We start from the raw sequence: 18,770 nt of genomic DNA, 5'->3' as shown, positions 1-18,770 counted from the left end.
TAGGAAGGGGAGGGGTCGTAACAATAAAGATACACTTAAAATCCTATGACTTCCAGTGGTGGACAAATTATTCAGTATTACTAATACCAAGAAAATACTCCCCTACAAGTGAAAGTCCTGCATTCAAAACATTTTTTAAGTAAACATATTATAATTAAAATCTAAAGTCTCAAGAGTAAAAGTTCTCTAGTGCAGTGAAACATTCCCTGTCAGTTTTACTCATATCTAATGTTTATGAATGAATATTCCTGCTGCATTAATGCGTATACTGCATTTCCCTGCTGCAGATATTTAACATGGAGCTAATTTTAACTCCCATATATCCTGTTGGGTAGTTTAATCCACTGGTTCTCAAACATTTTCATATCAAGGACGCCTAAACTGACACAAATAAGACCACGGACCCCCATTAGATAAGACTGCCCCAGGATCACCCATGTGATAGGATTTTGGCTGTTAAATGTTTTATTACAGAAAGTCTATGAAACCCATGACCAAAATAGTCATACAATGTGTTACTTATGGATAAAATTATAATGAATATAAGTTATTCCCCTTTTTGCGAGGGATCCCCTGGAACCCGCTCAAGGGCCCCTGGGGTCAGGTAGACCATAACATCACTACTATCAAATACTGCCTCGAAGATGTCCCTGTCTATCAAATCACTAGCCTGCCTCTTTCAGGACACATGGCACTGAGATAATGTGGAATATTTAAACTGTATGTTAATTAAGTGTAACTTTTATTTTGAAAGATAAATTCTACACTTCCTGTACAGTGCTGATGAACTCCTGTGAGCTGGATGGAGCAGAGCAGAAATGTAGTAATAAAGAATGAAATATGATTTCCCCTAAATATGCGGAGATTGGTCTGCGCATGCGTCCTCTGCCTCCATCTGTTCAGTGACAACAACAGGTGACAACAGAAGAATCTGACTTTTACTCATTAAAATGTAAAAGGTGACTTTCTCCTTACTTCTTCAAGGACTTTTACAAACTGTTTACTAAAGTCACCTGAGAATCTGGAAGAGCTCTAAAAAAAATAACCCTGATGATGTCATAGGGATGTCACCAGGGTTATCTCAACCAAATGCGTGACTTTTCCCCATAGACTTACATTGTGAAAAGTGGCTGTAAAACGGTGGATACATTTTTATGAGCCACAACCACCGAGAAAAAATACTTGTTTCACTATCAACATTTGGAAACATCTTGAAAGTAAATTAAATCATTTTATACCCATTCAAGTTAGCAGAGGGCGAAACCAGAAGATAGCCGGCTTGGTTGGTCTCATGGTGCGTTGGCTCTATGGCCCCCCGCCATCATGGGACACAGGGTTAGGAAAACGCTAGTGCGCTTGCTCCTGTGGAGGCTGCACAAAACAGAAAGATATGTGGAATATCTGGGTCATTTTATACCTGGAAGTTCAACTTTTTTTGGCTTCATGCGGCACCGAGCAGGTGAACGGAGCACCGGCTCCAACGCCATATCCAGGCCACTTCATACATGGTCTCAACTTGGCACTGAGAACAACACATTTATCACAAAGGAGGAGGAGGACATGGATGTTAAAAGGGGTTGGAGTTAAACAGAGAGGAAGGGAGAGAGGGAGAGACCTAGAGATGCTATTGAGTTGACTTATGGGAAATGTAGGATTCACTGCTTTTGGAGCTTGATCTTTACAATAGGGTCTAAAAGTCAGGATGTCTCGGCCTCTGCTGCTTCGATTTTGATCGTTGTTCCCAAACCTTATGTAAGTGCAGTCAGTGCAATACTTAAATACTGAATCACTTTCACATTGTTTTATACAGTCTATGATCACATTACAATACTTTGTCGTTATATTTTTGCGCACTTATCATTTGCATCCTCTCAGACTTTGACTTGTTTATTTGCACAGGTTAAAACTCAACAAATGACATTCTACCAACAATGCAAATGAAAGTGCAGCGGAGAGAAAAGCCCCAAAGGTTTAATGATTACCACTATTACTTTTATTATACATGAAAATGTATTAATGTACAGTAATATTATAAAAGTGGTTCACAATTTAGAAAATATGTTGTGACTTAAACACAAACATGATTATAAGTCTTTAAGTCTTTTAAAATTTGGGACTTTAAGGAAATTTAATTTTAAGCAATTACATGTTATTTTTGTCAAATTATTATTTTCACACATATTCTTCATACTGTCAACAATTGCACATTCTTGTTGTTAATATTTTGCACAGCCTGTCCTATTCTTTTTAAACACTGTACAGCTCTTTTAATTTAAAAACAGACATATTTCACATATTTTTATTGTACATTTTTAGATTATATTATTGATTCCTGACTTTTGTGGTACTTTTCTCTAACTGTGTTTACTGTGACCTTTTGCACCAATATACCAGCGCCCAGTTACTGTTTCAGATTGTGAGATGTTTAGTAAAATGTTTAGACGACCAAGTAACTTAAGACAAAATTGTTTTCAACTGTATTCATACATGGAGTTTGCTCTGTTGTCACTTAAATGACGTATTTTCTATTTTAGCTTATAAAACACTTAAGTATGGCTACTGCCGACACATCCTCATCACCAGTAAAAGTAATACATTTTACTGTGTGGTCTGGCTTGACTGAGTCACATTTCATCCAGTATTATTGGAAACACATATTTATTAAACTCTCAAACATTTATTCATTTAGCTGACACTTTTATACAAAGCGACTTACAATTGCTATACGTCAGAGGTCGCACACCTCTGGAGCAACTAGGGGTTAAGTGTCTTGCTCAGGGACACAGTGGTGGATGTCTCACAGTGGGAATGTGTTTTATCCATTGCCCCATCACCACCCGAGAACCATTTATATATGAGACACACATGCCTTATTTTTGCTTCAGAGAGGCCTCAGTATTTCCCCTGATGAAGGATAATGTCGTAGGTTTTGGCAGCAGCAGGTAGAGGATATTAAGATAAATCATGACACTGTTTAGTTTGGCACAAAAGTGCGGTTGGACTTACTTCAGCACTTGAACCTGAGCTCTTTGTTTGTCTTGGAGCTTTAAGAGCTTTATAAAGTTTATTAGGAATCTGGTTTCACTCATGTGTTTGGACTCAGACCAGGAGAGGATTTTAAATCGGCTGACAGCCTGCAGATATATTTGAGGTGATGCTCCTACTGGTTGATATTTTGAATTTCTGTTGCAGCTCACAAGTATTTAGTGTTTCCTCTGGGGTTTCCTAATTCTCAGGATGGAAAAGTCCTCCTACTTCAAACCAGGAATCTGAGAAAACTGTGAAATGACTGAAAAATGAAATGTAAATGTTTAAACATGCAATCATTCCTATCAGTAATGACAACAGTGAGACAACCAAATCATCATCAAAAATGTCAGATGTGAATACAGATGTTTTATTACTATTCTTGTGGTATTTCTATAGGAATGCTTGGCGTGTTTTTCTAAGTAACTTTTTATTGTTTTTACATATGTACGAGCTTGTTTTATATCATTCATGCAAGCAAACATTTTTGTAGGTCATTTTTTAATCTGCATAAAAATAAAATGTCACACTATATGCCATGGCAGAGCAAATTTTTTGCACCACTATGCATTGGAGATGACTTCAAATTCCCTCCCAAGTGGCACTATAGCCCTATGTGAACATCATACTTTGCTTATTTGTCTATTAACTGTTTATTAATGTATTGTACTCTGCCATGGATACCATATTCTATATTAGTTAAATATGTATTGTGCATATTTCATATATTTGATTCAGATTTTTTAATCTACTTTTATTCTTTCTTTTCTTTTCTTTCTTTTACTCTTTGCACTACATTCGTCTGTGGACTCTGTACTTTGTATTAGGATACAGGAACATGTATACAATTGTCGTTTTAGTCCAGTGAACATAAACAGACAGAGCAACTTATGTAGATAGAGGTGCATGTATAATAGTATTACTACTACTACTACTACTACTACTAATAATAATAATAATAATAATAATAATAGAATTTAACCATGTTACAAAAGTATGACAGTATTACAGGATCCCACTGGGATAAATAAATAAATAAATCTTAGTCAGATTTGTCACCCACCTTTGTGCAATCTTGTGTGAAAGGGTGCTGATGGCAGTGGATGAGACACATGCCTTTGGTGTGAGAGACCCGGGTTCAATGTATATGTATGAATAAATGTAATCTTAGAACCTATCCCAAGTGGACACCCCATCCCCCCCAGTTATCACTTACTCTGCTCAGCATCCCTTCATAAAATGCAAATAGCCGAATCCAGTCCTGTTGGTGGCGGTAATGCACCTGGTTTGCAGACCGCCAATAAACACAAAAGAAGAACAAAACAATCACCAACCGGATGTTGATTCTGTCCTGGGATTCTGCACACACGTGCAACCTGCTGACAACGACAGTCTGCATGTTTGTTTATATCTGAATTCATGTTTGATCACGTGAGATTATGTGAGATCCCAAATCCCAGCAGCAAGTGAGTGGTCCTGCATCTTCATTGCAGCGTCTGATGTGTGCATTCTTTTGATTAAAATATTAATTAAAAATCCTCTAGTGTGCAGCAGGAGGTTGCTGAAGACACAAGTCACCCTCCAAGACTGAGCACAGAAACAACACGTGAGTTTGTTACTCTGCATCAGCAAGGTCTCTCCCAGGCAGACATCTCAAGGCAGACAGGGCTTTCCAGATGATCTGTCCAGGCCCACCCGCCTACTGTCCGGAGGAGTCTGATCAAAAGTGGCCTTCGTGGAAGACAGGGAAACAGGGCCAAGGGACTCAACTGTGCACGGAAACACAGGAAGTGGGCAGCAGGAAAGCAGAACAACAATGACTGTCTGCAGGCAAAAGTTCCTTGAAAGTTTGGGCCTGTGTTTCTGTAAACAGAGTTGGGGATTTGGTCAGAATGAATGGTCTCCTCAATGCTGAGAAGTAGATACTTCTTTTTCAGGGAGGCATCTGATTGGCCCCATGCAGCATGACAACGGCCCCAAACACACAGCAAAAGTTATAATTAAGATATATCTTCAGTTTAAAGAAGAACAAGGAGTCCTGGGAGTGATGGTGTGGACCCGACAGAGCCCTGATCTCACCATCTTCAAGTCTGCCTGGGATTACATGAAGAGAGAGAAGTAACCGAGGCTGCCTAAATCCACAGAAGGACTGGGGAGTTCTCCAAGATGTGTGGGCCGAGCTACCTGCAGAGGTCCTTCAGAAACTATGTGCAAGTGTATAATGCTGCTGTTTTGAACCAAATATTGATTTGATTTATAATAAATAATGGCAAAAATCAGATGAAAAGCAAAAACTCTAATTTCCAGTACTTAAACACCTGTATTTACATGTGCAAAACGGAGTAGGAAGAAGTAAAACAAGACAAACATGTTTCTGGTGCAATTTGGTTTTAGTTGCAGTCTACAGGGATGACACACACAAATAATTTACGCTGACATGAAAACAGAGATCTGTTGTCGAGATGAACTTGAAAACTCAGCAGGTGCAGTGCGTGTTTGTTGAAGAGCGCTGCACCTTTTGACACGTTGTAATGAGCAGCAGAACCAGAGGAACTGTTGACGCGCAGTTTAATAATCTTCATGGAGCTTCTAAAACTTTACTGAACTTTATGATCAAAACATCTCTGCATGTTTCATTTCTGAAAGATTAAAAAGTTTGGCGATTCTTAAACAGAGTTTGATTTGTTATGTTAATATAATCTATTAACATGTCTTTTTTGGAAAGCATTCTTCTTTGAAACTTTTGCACAGTATATTTAATCTGAAACATTCTGCCTATTGATTACTTTTACTTTTGGTGCATCTCTAATAATTAGAATATCGTGGAAAAATTAAAAAAAATCCGTAATAGAATTTAAACAATTTAAAAATTCCTATATTTGAGACTCATTACACATAAAGTTAAATATTTTAAGCCTTCTTGTTTTAATCTTGATGATTACGGCTTACAGCTCACAGAAATGAAAACTCTACTTTCATAAAATTAGAACATTCTAATGAGCAGCAGAACCAGAGGAACCGTGTGTATAACGGGCAGTTTAATCTTAATGGAGCTTCTTCCAAAACTTTATGATCAAAATATCTCTGCATAAACTCAGTATTTCATTTGATTAGTTATGTTAATATAATCTATTAACTACTTTGACTTTTAGAACTTTAAGTTTTGATACGAATACTGCTGTACTTCTACTTAAGTAACATTTTGAATGCAGCAGTTTCGGGTGTAACAGAGTATTTCTACACTGTTGTATTGGTACTTTCACTTCAGTAGAAGAATTTAATTGAAAAACATATTTAAATGATGTACCAAACAAAAATGTTTTCTTAAGTCTGTAGAATATGATGTGTAGGGCAGGACATCTCTGCAGCACGACAATATTTAATTTAACCTTTAACAGATATCGCACCTCCTGTGATTTAAAAATTGCAGAAGACCATATTGCGATTTCGATTAATTTTAGTATTGAAAGATTTCAAACTATCCTCAGCCCTAATCAGAGTCAGACGGCACTGACGGGTTGAAAAAAGATAAGAACAAACCTCATATAATGTATTTACATTTTGAGAATCGGAAATAACAGACCGAAGTCATCAGTGAAAAAAAAATGGATTTTATTTTTTACTTTTTTGGTCTTTTCTGTTTTTATTTGTCTCAGTTGGTCCGAGCTAGAGTGTGTCGTACCTCGAAAGCCAACACTTTGCTTTCACATACACACACCGGACATCATTCGCATTCAGAACATCACATACACAACAGAAGGAATAAATAACATATGTACAGGTTTAGATGCTTCTCGTTGAAGAGAGGAAGTTGTTTCAGAGTCGTGGGACAGCAGCGATCCTGAGATCCTGAGGTGGTGGTGGAGGCGTCGTGTTTAGAAGCACTTGCGGTGGACGATGCTGGGGCCGGCCTCGTCGTACTCCTGCTTGCTGATCCACATCTGCTGGAAGGTGGAGAGGGAGGCCAGGATGGAGCCGCCGATCCAGACGGAGTATTTACGCTCAGGAGGGGCGATGATCTGCAGAAGAGAAGGGAATTGTTTTTTAATTGTCTGATAGCACATTATAATAATTATATTATTACAGACAGGACAATGAAACCACTGACTCAGTGCCTGTTTTGGGAAGAAACCTTTTAGTATAGATGACATAACAGTTTCACTGCAATGTTCTCAATCCTATCACATGATATAATCAGATGGAGTTTGTACATTTGTCTTTTAATTATATAGAGTTCAAAAGTTTTCTGAGAACGTTAGTCAACACTGGAGTAACACTAATTTAATAATTTAATGTGTTTGTCTGTGTCTGATTTTATCTTATTTTTATTATTGTGATTTTGTATTTTTGTATGAGTAAGCACATCATGAGCAATGTACAATCCAGAGTCAAATTCCTCGTATGTGTACACATACCTGGCAATAAAACTGATTCTGTTTCTGATTTAGTTTCAAAATGAACTGAAACCTCGAAAGCTGCTTCTAAATGCACTCGTGGTGAGATTATTTCTTTCAACAGTTATTTTCAAAGTCAAATGTGAACTTTAAATCTCAACACATTTTGTAAAAGCTTGAGGCTTAAACTAATTATGGTTTAAAATAAACATTTTCAAGACTCCCATTAGACTCAGGGAACTCATGGTGATCAGTAATTTAGACTAAACCAGAGGTTTGTCAAAATCTGAGACTGTGACTCACCTCAGAGAAAGCTTAGAAAAGGCGCCCTTCACTTCTTTTAGTGTACTTCTTTAGTTTCCCTCACTTCCTGAATGCCTTTGGGATCATGATTTTGATCTCACAGACACTCAGCAACTGAGCTAAGCTAGTTTAATATTGCTTTTTGACTTCAGACTCCACTAAACACATAAAAAAAGGTTTGTCCTGATGCATTTATTAGTTTCTTTTACTACTCTATAGTAGTAAAATGTGTGGAATTTATCCAAATTCCACACATTTAGGCAATTTCATGTGTACTAATGTAAAATATTTTAACTTCCTTTCACTGAGCCTCTGCTAAAACAGTTTGGGACCCCCCTGGGGAGGCCCGCCTCCCACTTTGAAAACCTCTGGACCAAACAATAAATCAGTAACCAGTCGCTGCCCTAGTTAAAAAATGTGTTGATATGTTGATTATATTTAGGATTAACTGTTGTTAAGTAGCTTTTCACACAACATCTGCAGCACTATATGGCTAAAAGTTACAGCAGCATGGCCGCTGTCGACTATCACACATAGTTATTATCACGTGTCCACAAAGTGTATGAAGTTTATAAAGTCTCCACGATTGTTGCAAACTGTCTGAATCTAATCATGTAGCGTTAGTTGAGTGTTTGTCGTACCTTGATCTTCATGGTGCTGGGAGCCAGAGCGGTGATCTCCTTCTGCATGCGGTCAGCGATACCCGGGTACATGGTGGTACCGCCGGACAGCACGTTGTTGGCGTACAGGTCCTTACGGATGTCGATGTCACACTTCATGATGCTGTTGTAGGCGGTTTCATGGATACCAGCGGACTCCATACCTGTCCAGGTGCACGGCAGAGAGAGTCAGGTTACACATAAAGAAGATAAACTTTTCATTACTCAACCATGAGCTTTCAGACTGTATCAGCTCTTCTCTCCACAGTGGAAAAGGAAGTACAGTTCATACTACACACCGATGAAGGAGGGCTGGAACAGAGTCTCGGGGCAGCGGAAACGCTCGTTGCCGATGGTGATGACCTGACCGTCAGGCAGCTCGTAGCTCTTCTCCAGGGAGGAGGAGGAGGCGGCGGTGGCCATCTCGTTCTCAAAGTCCAGAGCCACATAGCAAAGTTTCTCCTTGATGTCTCGCACGATCTCACGCTCAGCTGCAAACAGACAGTGAAGATCAGACTTTGTCCAAATGTGCCCCGATGCCAATGAAAAAATTAAATAAGAAAAAATAAGTTTAAATTGGAAACTACTGTAAAAGCTCAAGTACCAGCGGGATGTTTTAAGATAAAGTATTCATAGCAAACTCAGTAAATTTTAATTTCTGAGCAACTTGTTTAAGCCACATGCATTAAAAGCTCCAAACTCCACAAACAGGATGCTTGATATTTGTGTTAAACTTAAGGAAAGAAGAGGGAAAATGTCCTTTGGTTGTATCCATGGCTCAAAATCTCTAATGTGCTTCTGGCTTAAGGTCCTAAAATAAAATTGGTCCGCTGTGTTTCGCGCTGATGCCAAGTGTTTACCGGTTGTGACGAAGGAGTAGCCACGCTCGGTCAGGATCTTCATGAGGTAGTCGGTCAGATCACGACCAGCAAGGTCCAGACGCATGATGGCGTGAGGCAGGGCGTAGCCCTCATAGATGGGCACGTTGTGGGTCACGCCATCTCCAGAGTCCAGCACGATACCTGAGAGCAGAACCAGAAGAGTTAAATCCAAGTTTAAGGTTTTCATATTCACACTGTGACGAGCCATGAGAAAAGGTTCAAAACAGGATCAGTACTCTCAGGTACGTCTTGTCTGTAATTTAATTATCAAAAAATGTATTTATTTTTTGATGAATCATTTAGTTTCCCTGAGCCCAAAGAGACGTCTGCAGATGTCTTCTTCTGTCAGACTAACAGGGCAAAACCCAAAAACATGTTAAGTTTACACGATATAAAACAAAGAAAAGACTAAAGTAATTAATAGAAAGTCTACTAATCCATTAAGTGAACAATTGCTCTATAATTGGGCAGTCATTTTGGTAATCAAGTTAGGCTCTCATATTGATGGTCAATTATTAATGTCATCATTTATTGTGTAACAACAGTTTTAAAAGTAAAATCTTCCTGTTTCATATCATTATGAACTGAATATTTACAGCTTTTTGCAATTTAAAGACATTTTACAGACCAAATAGTTACTTCAAAATAACCTATAGATGAATTATAATGAAAAGAGGGACGTTTGATATTGATAAATATCATGTCTGTAAACAGTTTTTCGCTAATCCAGTGAATTAAGTAATTTAACAATCAAAGTAGTACATAGAATTGATGCAAAAATCATGTCAATCTAATACTGGACAAATCGGGCCCAAAGACGTAAAGGAATACAAACATCTTTATAAATGCAAAAGAAAAAAATCCCTACTTGGATCTCTACATATAAATATTAATGATAATCCTTTCTTGACCATGTGGAAGCTTGTGTGACTGCAGAGACTGGAGACTCACCGGTGGTACGACCGGAGGCGTAGAGGGACAGCACGGCCTGGATGGCCACGTACATGGCGGGGACGTTGAAGGTCTCGAACATGATCTGAGTCATCTTCTCCCTGTTGGCTTTGGGGTTGAGCGGGGCCTCTGTCAGCAGGGTGGGGTGCTCCTCGGGGGCCACGCGCAGCTCGTTGTAGAAGGTGTGGTGCCAGATCTTCTCCATGTCGTCCCAGTTGGTGATGATGCCGTGCTCGATGGGGTACTTCAGGGTCAGGATGCCCCTCTTGCTCTGGGCCTCGTCACCGACGTAGGAGTCCTTCTGACCCATACCGACCATCACACCCTGAGGGGGAGGCGGAAAAACAGGCGAGATGTAAAGAATGTTTTACAACTCTGACAATACTTTGAGTGAAAGTCCATCTATATTTATAATACAGACATCTTTCTGAGTTTTAGTTCCAAATTATAAGTTTACACACACTCGCCTGTGCTTCGTGTCTCGACAAGCAATGTTATTGTTTAAAATCTCATAATGTAGAGACAACATCTTATGAGTCTGTAGATTCAAAGGTAGTTTGGTAAAATGGGATCTTCTCATAGCACATGTTTGGATTTAAAAATAGACTAGGTGTTCATTTAGAATTAATTTATGGCTACGTATGTTGGTTAATTTTCCTTTTCATTTCATTTAATCTCTTTTATCTATGGTCCTTATTTTGTTTTGTATGTCCTTCACCATACAGCAGAAGTACTTTTTTCAGTTATATGTTTAGTAGCACCAGAAGAAAGGTCATACGCTCTTCAAAATTATGAGGGTATTTATGAACGTTAAAACTTTATATGGATGAATGAAGTTATTTCAACCTCCTTGGAAGAAATCAAAGTATTTTACAAATATTGCACAACAAATACACAATATCTATTTGTTATTATACATTATACTATACTCTTAATTATACTGTGTACAGTCTATGCAGTATTTCTGCACTATACAGAATATTATGTACAAATATTAAAATGTATAGCCCATACTATACTATACTATATTTTGTTAATGTTACACTGTTTTATTACATAATGTACTACATCATATTCTATAAAACAAACACTAAGTATAACCCACTTAATAATATGATATACTATTTTGATGTACGCTGGTATAGTAGGGGCATTATATATCTCTTACACATACAGTATTACACATGCCTGCACTATTTGTTCAAGTACTGTGGATACTGTGTGTGTATGTGTAGTTGAGTTTAATTGCTCCTGTAAAACTTTTTTATTCATCTTAATCTGCACATATTTCTGCACTTGCAACAGGATTCAGCTTTATCTGAAGGGGTGCTCTTGTGTACCTGGTGACGGGGGCGGCCGACGATGGAGGGGAACACGGCCCTGGGGGCGTCGTCTCCGGCGAAGCCAGCCTTCACCAGGCCGGAGCCGTTGTCGCACACGAGGGCGGTGGTCTCATCGTCGTCACACATGTCTGCAGGTTCTGGAGAAGGAAAGTCAGACGTGGTGAGTTTCTATATATTATATGATCTTTTCTTCTATTTAAATTGTATGAATAATCCAAAGGCTTGCGACTCTAACTGGTTTAAATATCCTCTCTTATTTTATTCCTGCAGTGTCTGGCTCCTGTATGTCATTAAGCCAGAGGGCAGTTAATCAGCTGGATACTCAGCTTGTAATGACATGTGGTTTATTAAGAAGCAAACAGAAACACCATTAAAAGTTCATTAGTGTCATGATGCCTTCACTTGCTCCTCATAAACTCCTACATCTGAACTTTAAGCTGCTATCACGGATCTAAGAGCTATTTGTTATAGGGAACATATTTAAAAGTTTCATTAATAATCTACGTTTATGGATGGATTTTGATTTTAACTCACTTCTGAATAATACTAAGCTAAAATAAAAAGCCCATGTAAACACTGGGAACACAAAAAGAAGCTCAGTGTGGTATCACATATGTGAGGCTCTTACCCAAATGCAATATTTTGTAATATTACAATTACAATGTGTGAGTAGCTTTTACTCACAAACATTCACAAACACTATTTGCTATCAAAACAGACCTTTTGATTGTAGGCTACCCGTCATTTACATTGTTCAACACTTTCGTTGATGATAAATGGAAAACATCAAAAATAATTAAAAACCTTTGGGAGAAATGATTTTGTAGAGTGCTTGCTGTCTTATTAACAGCTAGTTAAACTTCAATTTTGGCCATTTAGAATTTGTGTTATGTAAAAACAACGTCAACTAACAAAATACAGATTACGATTTGTCGTTCTCTCGTAATGCCAGATTGTCCGACAGCACCTGAATGCAGCGGGTTTGGCTCTGACAGGAAGTTTTCCACTGCCTGTCACAATAAAAGCTGCTTTTTCTAACTGTTGAAGGTGAACAGAAGCAGGCTACGGTTCACTGCCAGCTCCCATCCGTTAACCACTCCATCTGTTTCACTTAACAAACCAGACTCCATTAACCAAACAGCTAATTCCAACTCTTCCTTCCAAAACTTCTTCTTTTCCACCCGCCCAGCTCACCCCGGTGCCCCGCTCCTTCAAGCCGCTTACCTTTGCTAGCCTCCGGCTGTCAGTGAGGAAACTTTAACCGCTACTGGTTCCAGTTGAGAGGGGGTGACGGCCTGCGACCACCGGGGTCCTTATATATGCCCCCATACCACCCGGGCCCAGACAGCCGTAGGAATGTCCGAGTATTCCACAGGAATTCAAACGGTCCTTCGTCCATATTTGGTCGGCCGCATGCATGCACACCATGATGCACACAGAGGCTCGCGCGCTGGGCGGGCCATATATGGAGATGGAAGCGTCCCGCGAGGCTGCCGCGGAGCGCACGAGCCCGTGTATGGAGCGAGACCGGACCGACGCGTGTGGAGTACTACCAGCACCACACACAGTCTACAGAAAGTATACCGTCCCTTTAAGGACTTTAAAAATGTATTTTAAACATTTCTTAGACAAAAAATTACTTTCTCTAAAAGTTTTATTTGACAAAACCTTAAATGTAGACACACCTTATCTCGTAATAATATAACAGACACAATATATGCAACAATTACTAGAAAATATGTCATAATAAGAAGATCAAGATGAATATAGGTCTTTCAATAATGAAGTTAAACCGTCGATATCTATAACCATCCTGCTCTGCGGCTGTGCAGTGGTTCTACTGAGCAAAGCAATGACCAGTGAGTGGCACCTTTCAGTTGTCTCATAATAACGACATCCGATCTCATTATCATGATATGCTGATCTCGTAATTATGACATGTCCTCTTATAATTACGAGAGAAGGTGTATAAAAACCATTCCTTGGTGTATGCAATGTGCTTTCTTAGTTTTTTAGTTCAGTTCTAAATTCCATTGAAAGCCTTGATGCAAAGGTAGAAAATAGCCTGCTAGGCCACATTGTACCACCACATCTACTACTACTGCTACTAATGTAGATATATCATCAGTAATAAAATCACTTCATGTTTAATATAAAAAAAAACAATTGCATTTAGATGTTATTTTAACCAGGGTGGTACACTTACAAGTGCTTATTTCCCATGATCCCAGATAAGACATTCCATAAACATAATTTGACCCCCTAGTTGTTGAGGAAGTAACCTTACCTTATATTACTGCTATGTTAGATGCATAGGTGGCATTTACACTGGGGACACAGGGGGCATGTCCCCAAAAGGCTGAAAAAAACTAATGTGCATTGTTCTCTTGTAACTTAACAACAAGCTAGTGATTACTGCATCATTTTCCATCATATTTTTATATTTTGAACTGCCACCTGAATTTTCTGTTTCACTTTATATAAATAAAGACATTTCCACCATAAATTGGTGCAGAAAAGTTCTCCAGAATGCAGCAAATTAAGTGTTTACTCACGTATAAGATATCTTCTCATCTTGTTTTCGTGACCCCACGATTGTGCAGTGTCGTGTCTTGTGCGCTTGAATCAGAATCAGCTTTATTGCCAGGTATGTGCACACATATGAGGAATTTGACTCTGGATTGTACATTGCTCACGATGTGCTTACTCACACAAAAATACAAAATCACAATAATAAAAATAAAATCAAATCAGACACAGACTCCAGTGTAGACAACACAAATATACACACTATGAACAAAAACATGTGCATCGTCACACCCCTGAGCCCTTATGTCCCCACCACTTTTTAACACAAAGTGACGCTTCTGCTTGGATGTAACTTGTGTCTTACTGAAGAAAAACATTAAATTAAATTCTGTACAATGGAACAAAAGTAGCCGATAAAACTGAAATATTGAAAGGAGTTGCATTCTTCAATTTAAGTGCAAGTTTTGAAGGCTGAGTTAGTTGAAGATGTTTAAGTGAAATTGGAGTGAGATGAAGTTGAAGCCCTGAAATGAGGTGAAAAGGGCTATAAGGAGTTGAAGTGTTTGATGAAGTGTAAGTACACAAATGAGTAATATAAAAGCTACAAGCACACGTCTAAGTGTCATCTAAAGTGTAAGCAGCGAAAGGAACCTGAAATGGGAGTGTAGAAAGCACCACATAAATCCAAGTTCTATAAGGACAAATTATTTTATTTTTACTTTTTACATACTTTTAGTTTTTCCACATTCATTCTATGAAAGCAAAAACTTATTCAAAGCGTAGAAGTTCTGAGGCAATCTTGAAGCCCTGATAGCTTTTTGAGCTACTGAAATGTCTTTGTATGACAGATGACGAAGAGCTGCAAGATAAAAAGATGAAAATAAATGTATTAAAACAGTTTAAACAAAATTACTCGACAAAATATCAGTTCGAACGGAAAAGCTGAAAGGAGTTAAAGTGAAAAGCCGGATGAAGTTGCAGTAAAGTGGGGAGTCAAATCTTAATTTTCAGTTGAAGTTCAACCACTGAAAGGAGTCAGACATAAGCATTCATTAAAAGCGGCAAATAGTTGATTTATTTATTTATAGTTGATGTCTAGTCCTGAAAGGAGCGTAATCCCTGAAAGCAGACGTCACATGGAGGGTAAGTCAAGGACTTTGAATTGTAAGATACTGCATACTTCTACGTTTTGCTGTTGGCATGCTTTTAGTCTTTATAAAGCAGTAATAGCTGAAGTTAAAACAATCAAGGGAATAAACGGACCACAGCTTTAAAGTGGATAGATGAGTGAAGAGAACTCAGGAGACCGAGGTTCAAATCCCGAGTGGAAGAAAGTCAAACATGACATGTTAAGTTAAATAAGGTTTTGTCTATTGATTTATGAAATGTATATATTTTAACCCAAACTACGATCTTTTCCTAATAGGAATAGGTATAGAGCAACAACAGAAACACCTTACACCATGCAAACAAAAAGTCTTCTGGCTCTGTGTGTTTGTCTGGCTCAGATCAGGGCTCTGTTTAATCAGCCCACCAAAAGGCTCACCTGCCAAACACCAACTTAGCTTCACTGCTGGCCGAACAGGGTTTTTAGATTCCTCGAGAGCTTCTTATCTAAACAATACGGTTACATCTCTCATGTGCGACGGGTCTTGATGTCATTTTTGGGCCTACATGGAACCCTCCATGCAGGCTTTGGTCAGCTTCACTGTTCAAACTCTCGCTTACCGCCTTGATTCCAACAGACCTATATGTCGTTTTGGGACACCTGACAATCGACCTGGTAATGAATATGTTGAAGTCAAATTCTGAAAAAAGTGTAAACACTTAAAGCAGATGTTGGTTGAAGGATGTAAAGTGTCAGCTGAAGTAACGATCACATCTAATATAATAAATACCAGCAGCCAAATCACATCGACTAAACTTCTAACTACGTTTATAGTAGAAACATCAATGCAAATCCTCTCACTTCAGGAGGAGTTTTGTCTCAAAGCTTTGTCTGTGGAGGCTGAGCTGCTCGGCTGGAAGCTGGAACAACAACATCCACACAGCAGCTGAGCGACGTTCAGTTTCTAAAACAAGAGGGTCGGGACAGCTGCTGGCGGTGGACTGAGGCAGAATCTCACCCCGAGAGACAAACACTGAGCCAACACACCCGGCTGTGTTTATCCAACTGTTCACTGAGCTCCACTGAGGTGTCGGGATTCACAGAGCTGCAGGATTAGAGAAGCCGGTGCGAGGTTTTAAATGGAAGATGACCCGAAAATATAGCAGGAAACTGTAGTTATAGATCCAAAGGGGAAAGAAGACGTAGTTGAAACAATATAGTAAAAAAAATGGCTTCCTTCTTACAGACACGATTATCCAGAACATCATCCTAAAGTTCTGACCTGCCTGAAAAGGGAGGCAAATTGGCTTTTGATCCTTTAAAACAAAGCTTCAGTCCTCTGTTAGAGGCTGTGTGTGGAGCTGAATGGAGATTTGGCCTTTGTTATGGTGACGTTAACACTGAGTTAGGTGGAGTACAGTGGGTTCATCAGTACTTCTCTGTAAAAACTACCTGCTTTTGAAAGTCATGTTAGTGAAAAAAGGCTGGAGCACTGCTGGAAGAAGTATTGAAATAATTTACTTAAAGGATAATTTCAGTATTTTTTTGACCTGGGACTTATTTTTTTTAAATATTTAAGTAAAATGACTAGTAGGTCCAAAAGGTTTTGAATCTATGCAGTAGATCATTTTAGCCGGCTGCAGTGGCTGCAACATATTACTTAGGATCAATTGCGCCCATCAAAGTTACGTCCACAAAAAGTGCTTCATTTTGCCAGCGACAGGCTCAGACTGTTACACCAGGTGTCTGATAACATCATGCAAAGGACCCCTACGAGGGACTGTTGTTGCAGGACTATTACAATGTTTCACCTTGTATACAGTATGTTTATATATTGTGAATAAAATCTAAATCTGAACAGTAACTGACTATAGGTATTGATTTAACAAAGTAAAATGTGCAATAGATGCCTCTGAAATGTGTAGTAGAAGTTAAGTGAGTGCTTTTTCCCCGACCCAATCCATTCTCTCTCACTGCTGTCAGTTAGAATTTTAATGTTAATATTTTGATTTTCCACTTGCTATGAGCAGGAAAGAAACTGTGCAAACAGACCCCGACATTTAATCAGGACAGACAAATCTGCAGTGTTGCAGTGATGATTGTGTCCTCATCCTTTGTTACAGCCCCACTTTGATTAGATCACTGGGCTTTAATATCTGATCTTTAGTGCAGCTTTAATTATTTAATCATCTAAACCCTGTTATTCCCATTAAGTTGCTTGGAAAAAATATTTTGTCATCACATATTCTTCATTGAAGCTGAGAGAAATATTCTAACCCATGAGTCCATGTTTCCTAATTGCTGTAAACAATAAATCAAACTTTTTTCAGATGACTATCATCCACCAAGTCCTCAAAGTTAAACAACAAAATAAGTTGTTTTTTGCTGCAACAACACAGAGGTATTTTGTGATCCAATTTACTGACTGATAGTGTGTTTAAACGAAAGCTAGTACATCTACAAGTATTTGTATCAACTATCCTGCTTAGATAAAACTTTTCCCAGCTATTAAAGGTTTATCTGTCCAGTCAAAAGCAGAACAGAACACTTACGCAGACCTGATGTCCCTAATCTAACCTACTTTCACTATTTTTAGGTGAGCTGGACCCTGAAAGCCATCTGCAGCCGCTGTAGCTGGGAAAGTGGAGCATTACAGAGGATCCCTGTCAGGGTGGCAGTCAGTCAGCCAAGAAGTCCAAATCTATTTATATAACCAACATCTGCCCCTCGTCACCAAACAGGAGGAAGTCCTGACAAATGCAGGCTCAGGTTTCTGTCGCTTTCTAGCTCTGATATCACACGGTAAGAAGCCATGGAGAGCAGAAAGTAAACAGACTTCACCCTGGGAGGTTCATGTGTTCATGTCTTGTTTTAGAAGACTGAATCAAAGCAAACCTGAATTCCGTGAAACCTAAAATATTTGCCCCCTCACAAGGTAGAAGACGTACCGAGATCTGTAGAAAAACACTGTTAAGTAAAAGGAATGTATTCAAACCGAATTTAAGTTAAAGTACAAAAGTATTAATATTAACATATACTTAAAGTACCAAAACTCATTATGCAGAATGGCCCCATTTGAGAAGAATATATTATTATTGGATTAAAATTCGTGATGCATTAATGTGTTTATCAGTTTAATGTTGCAGCTGGTAAAGGTAGAGCTCTTTTTAATTACTTTATATTTTAAAGACATACTTTAGTGAGAAATTAAAGCAACATTATGTAGTAATTGTTTTGAAAATAACAGCTCTAAAAAAGTCATTTTGATGCTACACTGACTTATAATAAGGTGTTATTAGCATTTCACCTCTGCTACTGTGCCATGTAACACTGGAATCCCAGCCAGGACATTTATCAGGACAACTCCATAATGCTTTACAGCACCAAGAGGCTAAGAGTCGTTTCAGCAAGCTACAAGAAGCAGCAACAAATATAGAATGTACATTTAAGTTATTTGAAAGAAGCTAGCTCAGTATTCTCCGTGTGGATATCATACGATAATTTAAAAATAAACTTTTATTGTTATAATTTTCACAGAAGTACAGCAGATTGCTGTGCTTTGTGGCCAATAGGGG

The 18,770-nt window shown here is 38.6% G+C and overlaps 1 protein-coding gene across 1 annotated transcript; it reads right to left on the bottom strand.

The window, feature by feature from the left end:
* Positions 1-6,622: 6,622 nt before the first annotated feature.
* Positions 6,623-12,937, bottom strand: acta1a (actin alpha 1, skeletal muscle a). The gene is made up of 7 exons (XM_046047537.1): positions 12,783-12,937; positions 11,556-11,695; positions 10,216-10,540; positions 9,244-9,405; positions 8,683-8,874; positions 8,366-8,547; positions 6,623-7,046 (listed from the first exon to the last, which is right to left on the bottom strand). Exons 2-7 carry the CDS (start codon positions 11,682-11,684, stop codon positions 6,903-6,905), a joined length of 1,134 nt encoding a protein of 377 aa, XP_045903493.1. The 5' UTR covers positions 11,685-11,695; positions 12,783-12,937; the 3' UTR covers positions 6,623-6,902.
* Between the last annotated feature and the right edge of the window lie 5,833 nt (positions 12,938-18,770).

Source organism: Micropterus dolomieu, linkage group LG01, assembly GCF_021292245.1.
Source record: "Micropterus dolomieu isolate WLL.071019.BEF.003 ecotype Adirondacks linkage group LG01, ASM2129224v1, whole genome shotgun sequence".
Lineage (NCBI taxonomy): Eukaryota > Metazoa > Chordata > Actinopteri > Centrarchiformes > Centrarchidae > Micropterus > Micropterus dolomieu.
Note: the sequence above shows the minus strand (reverse complement) of the source record. Positions and strands in the feature narration are given on the sequence as shown.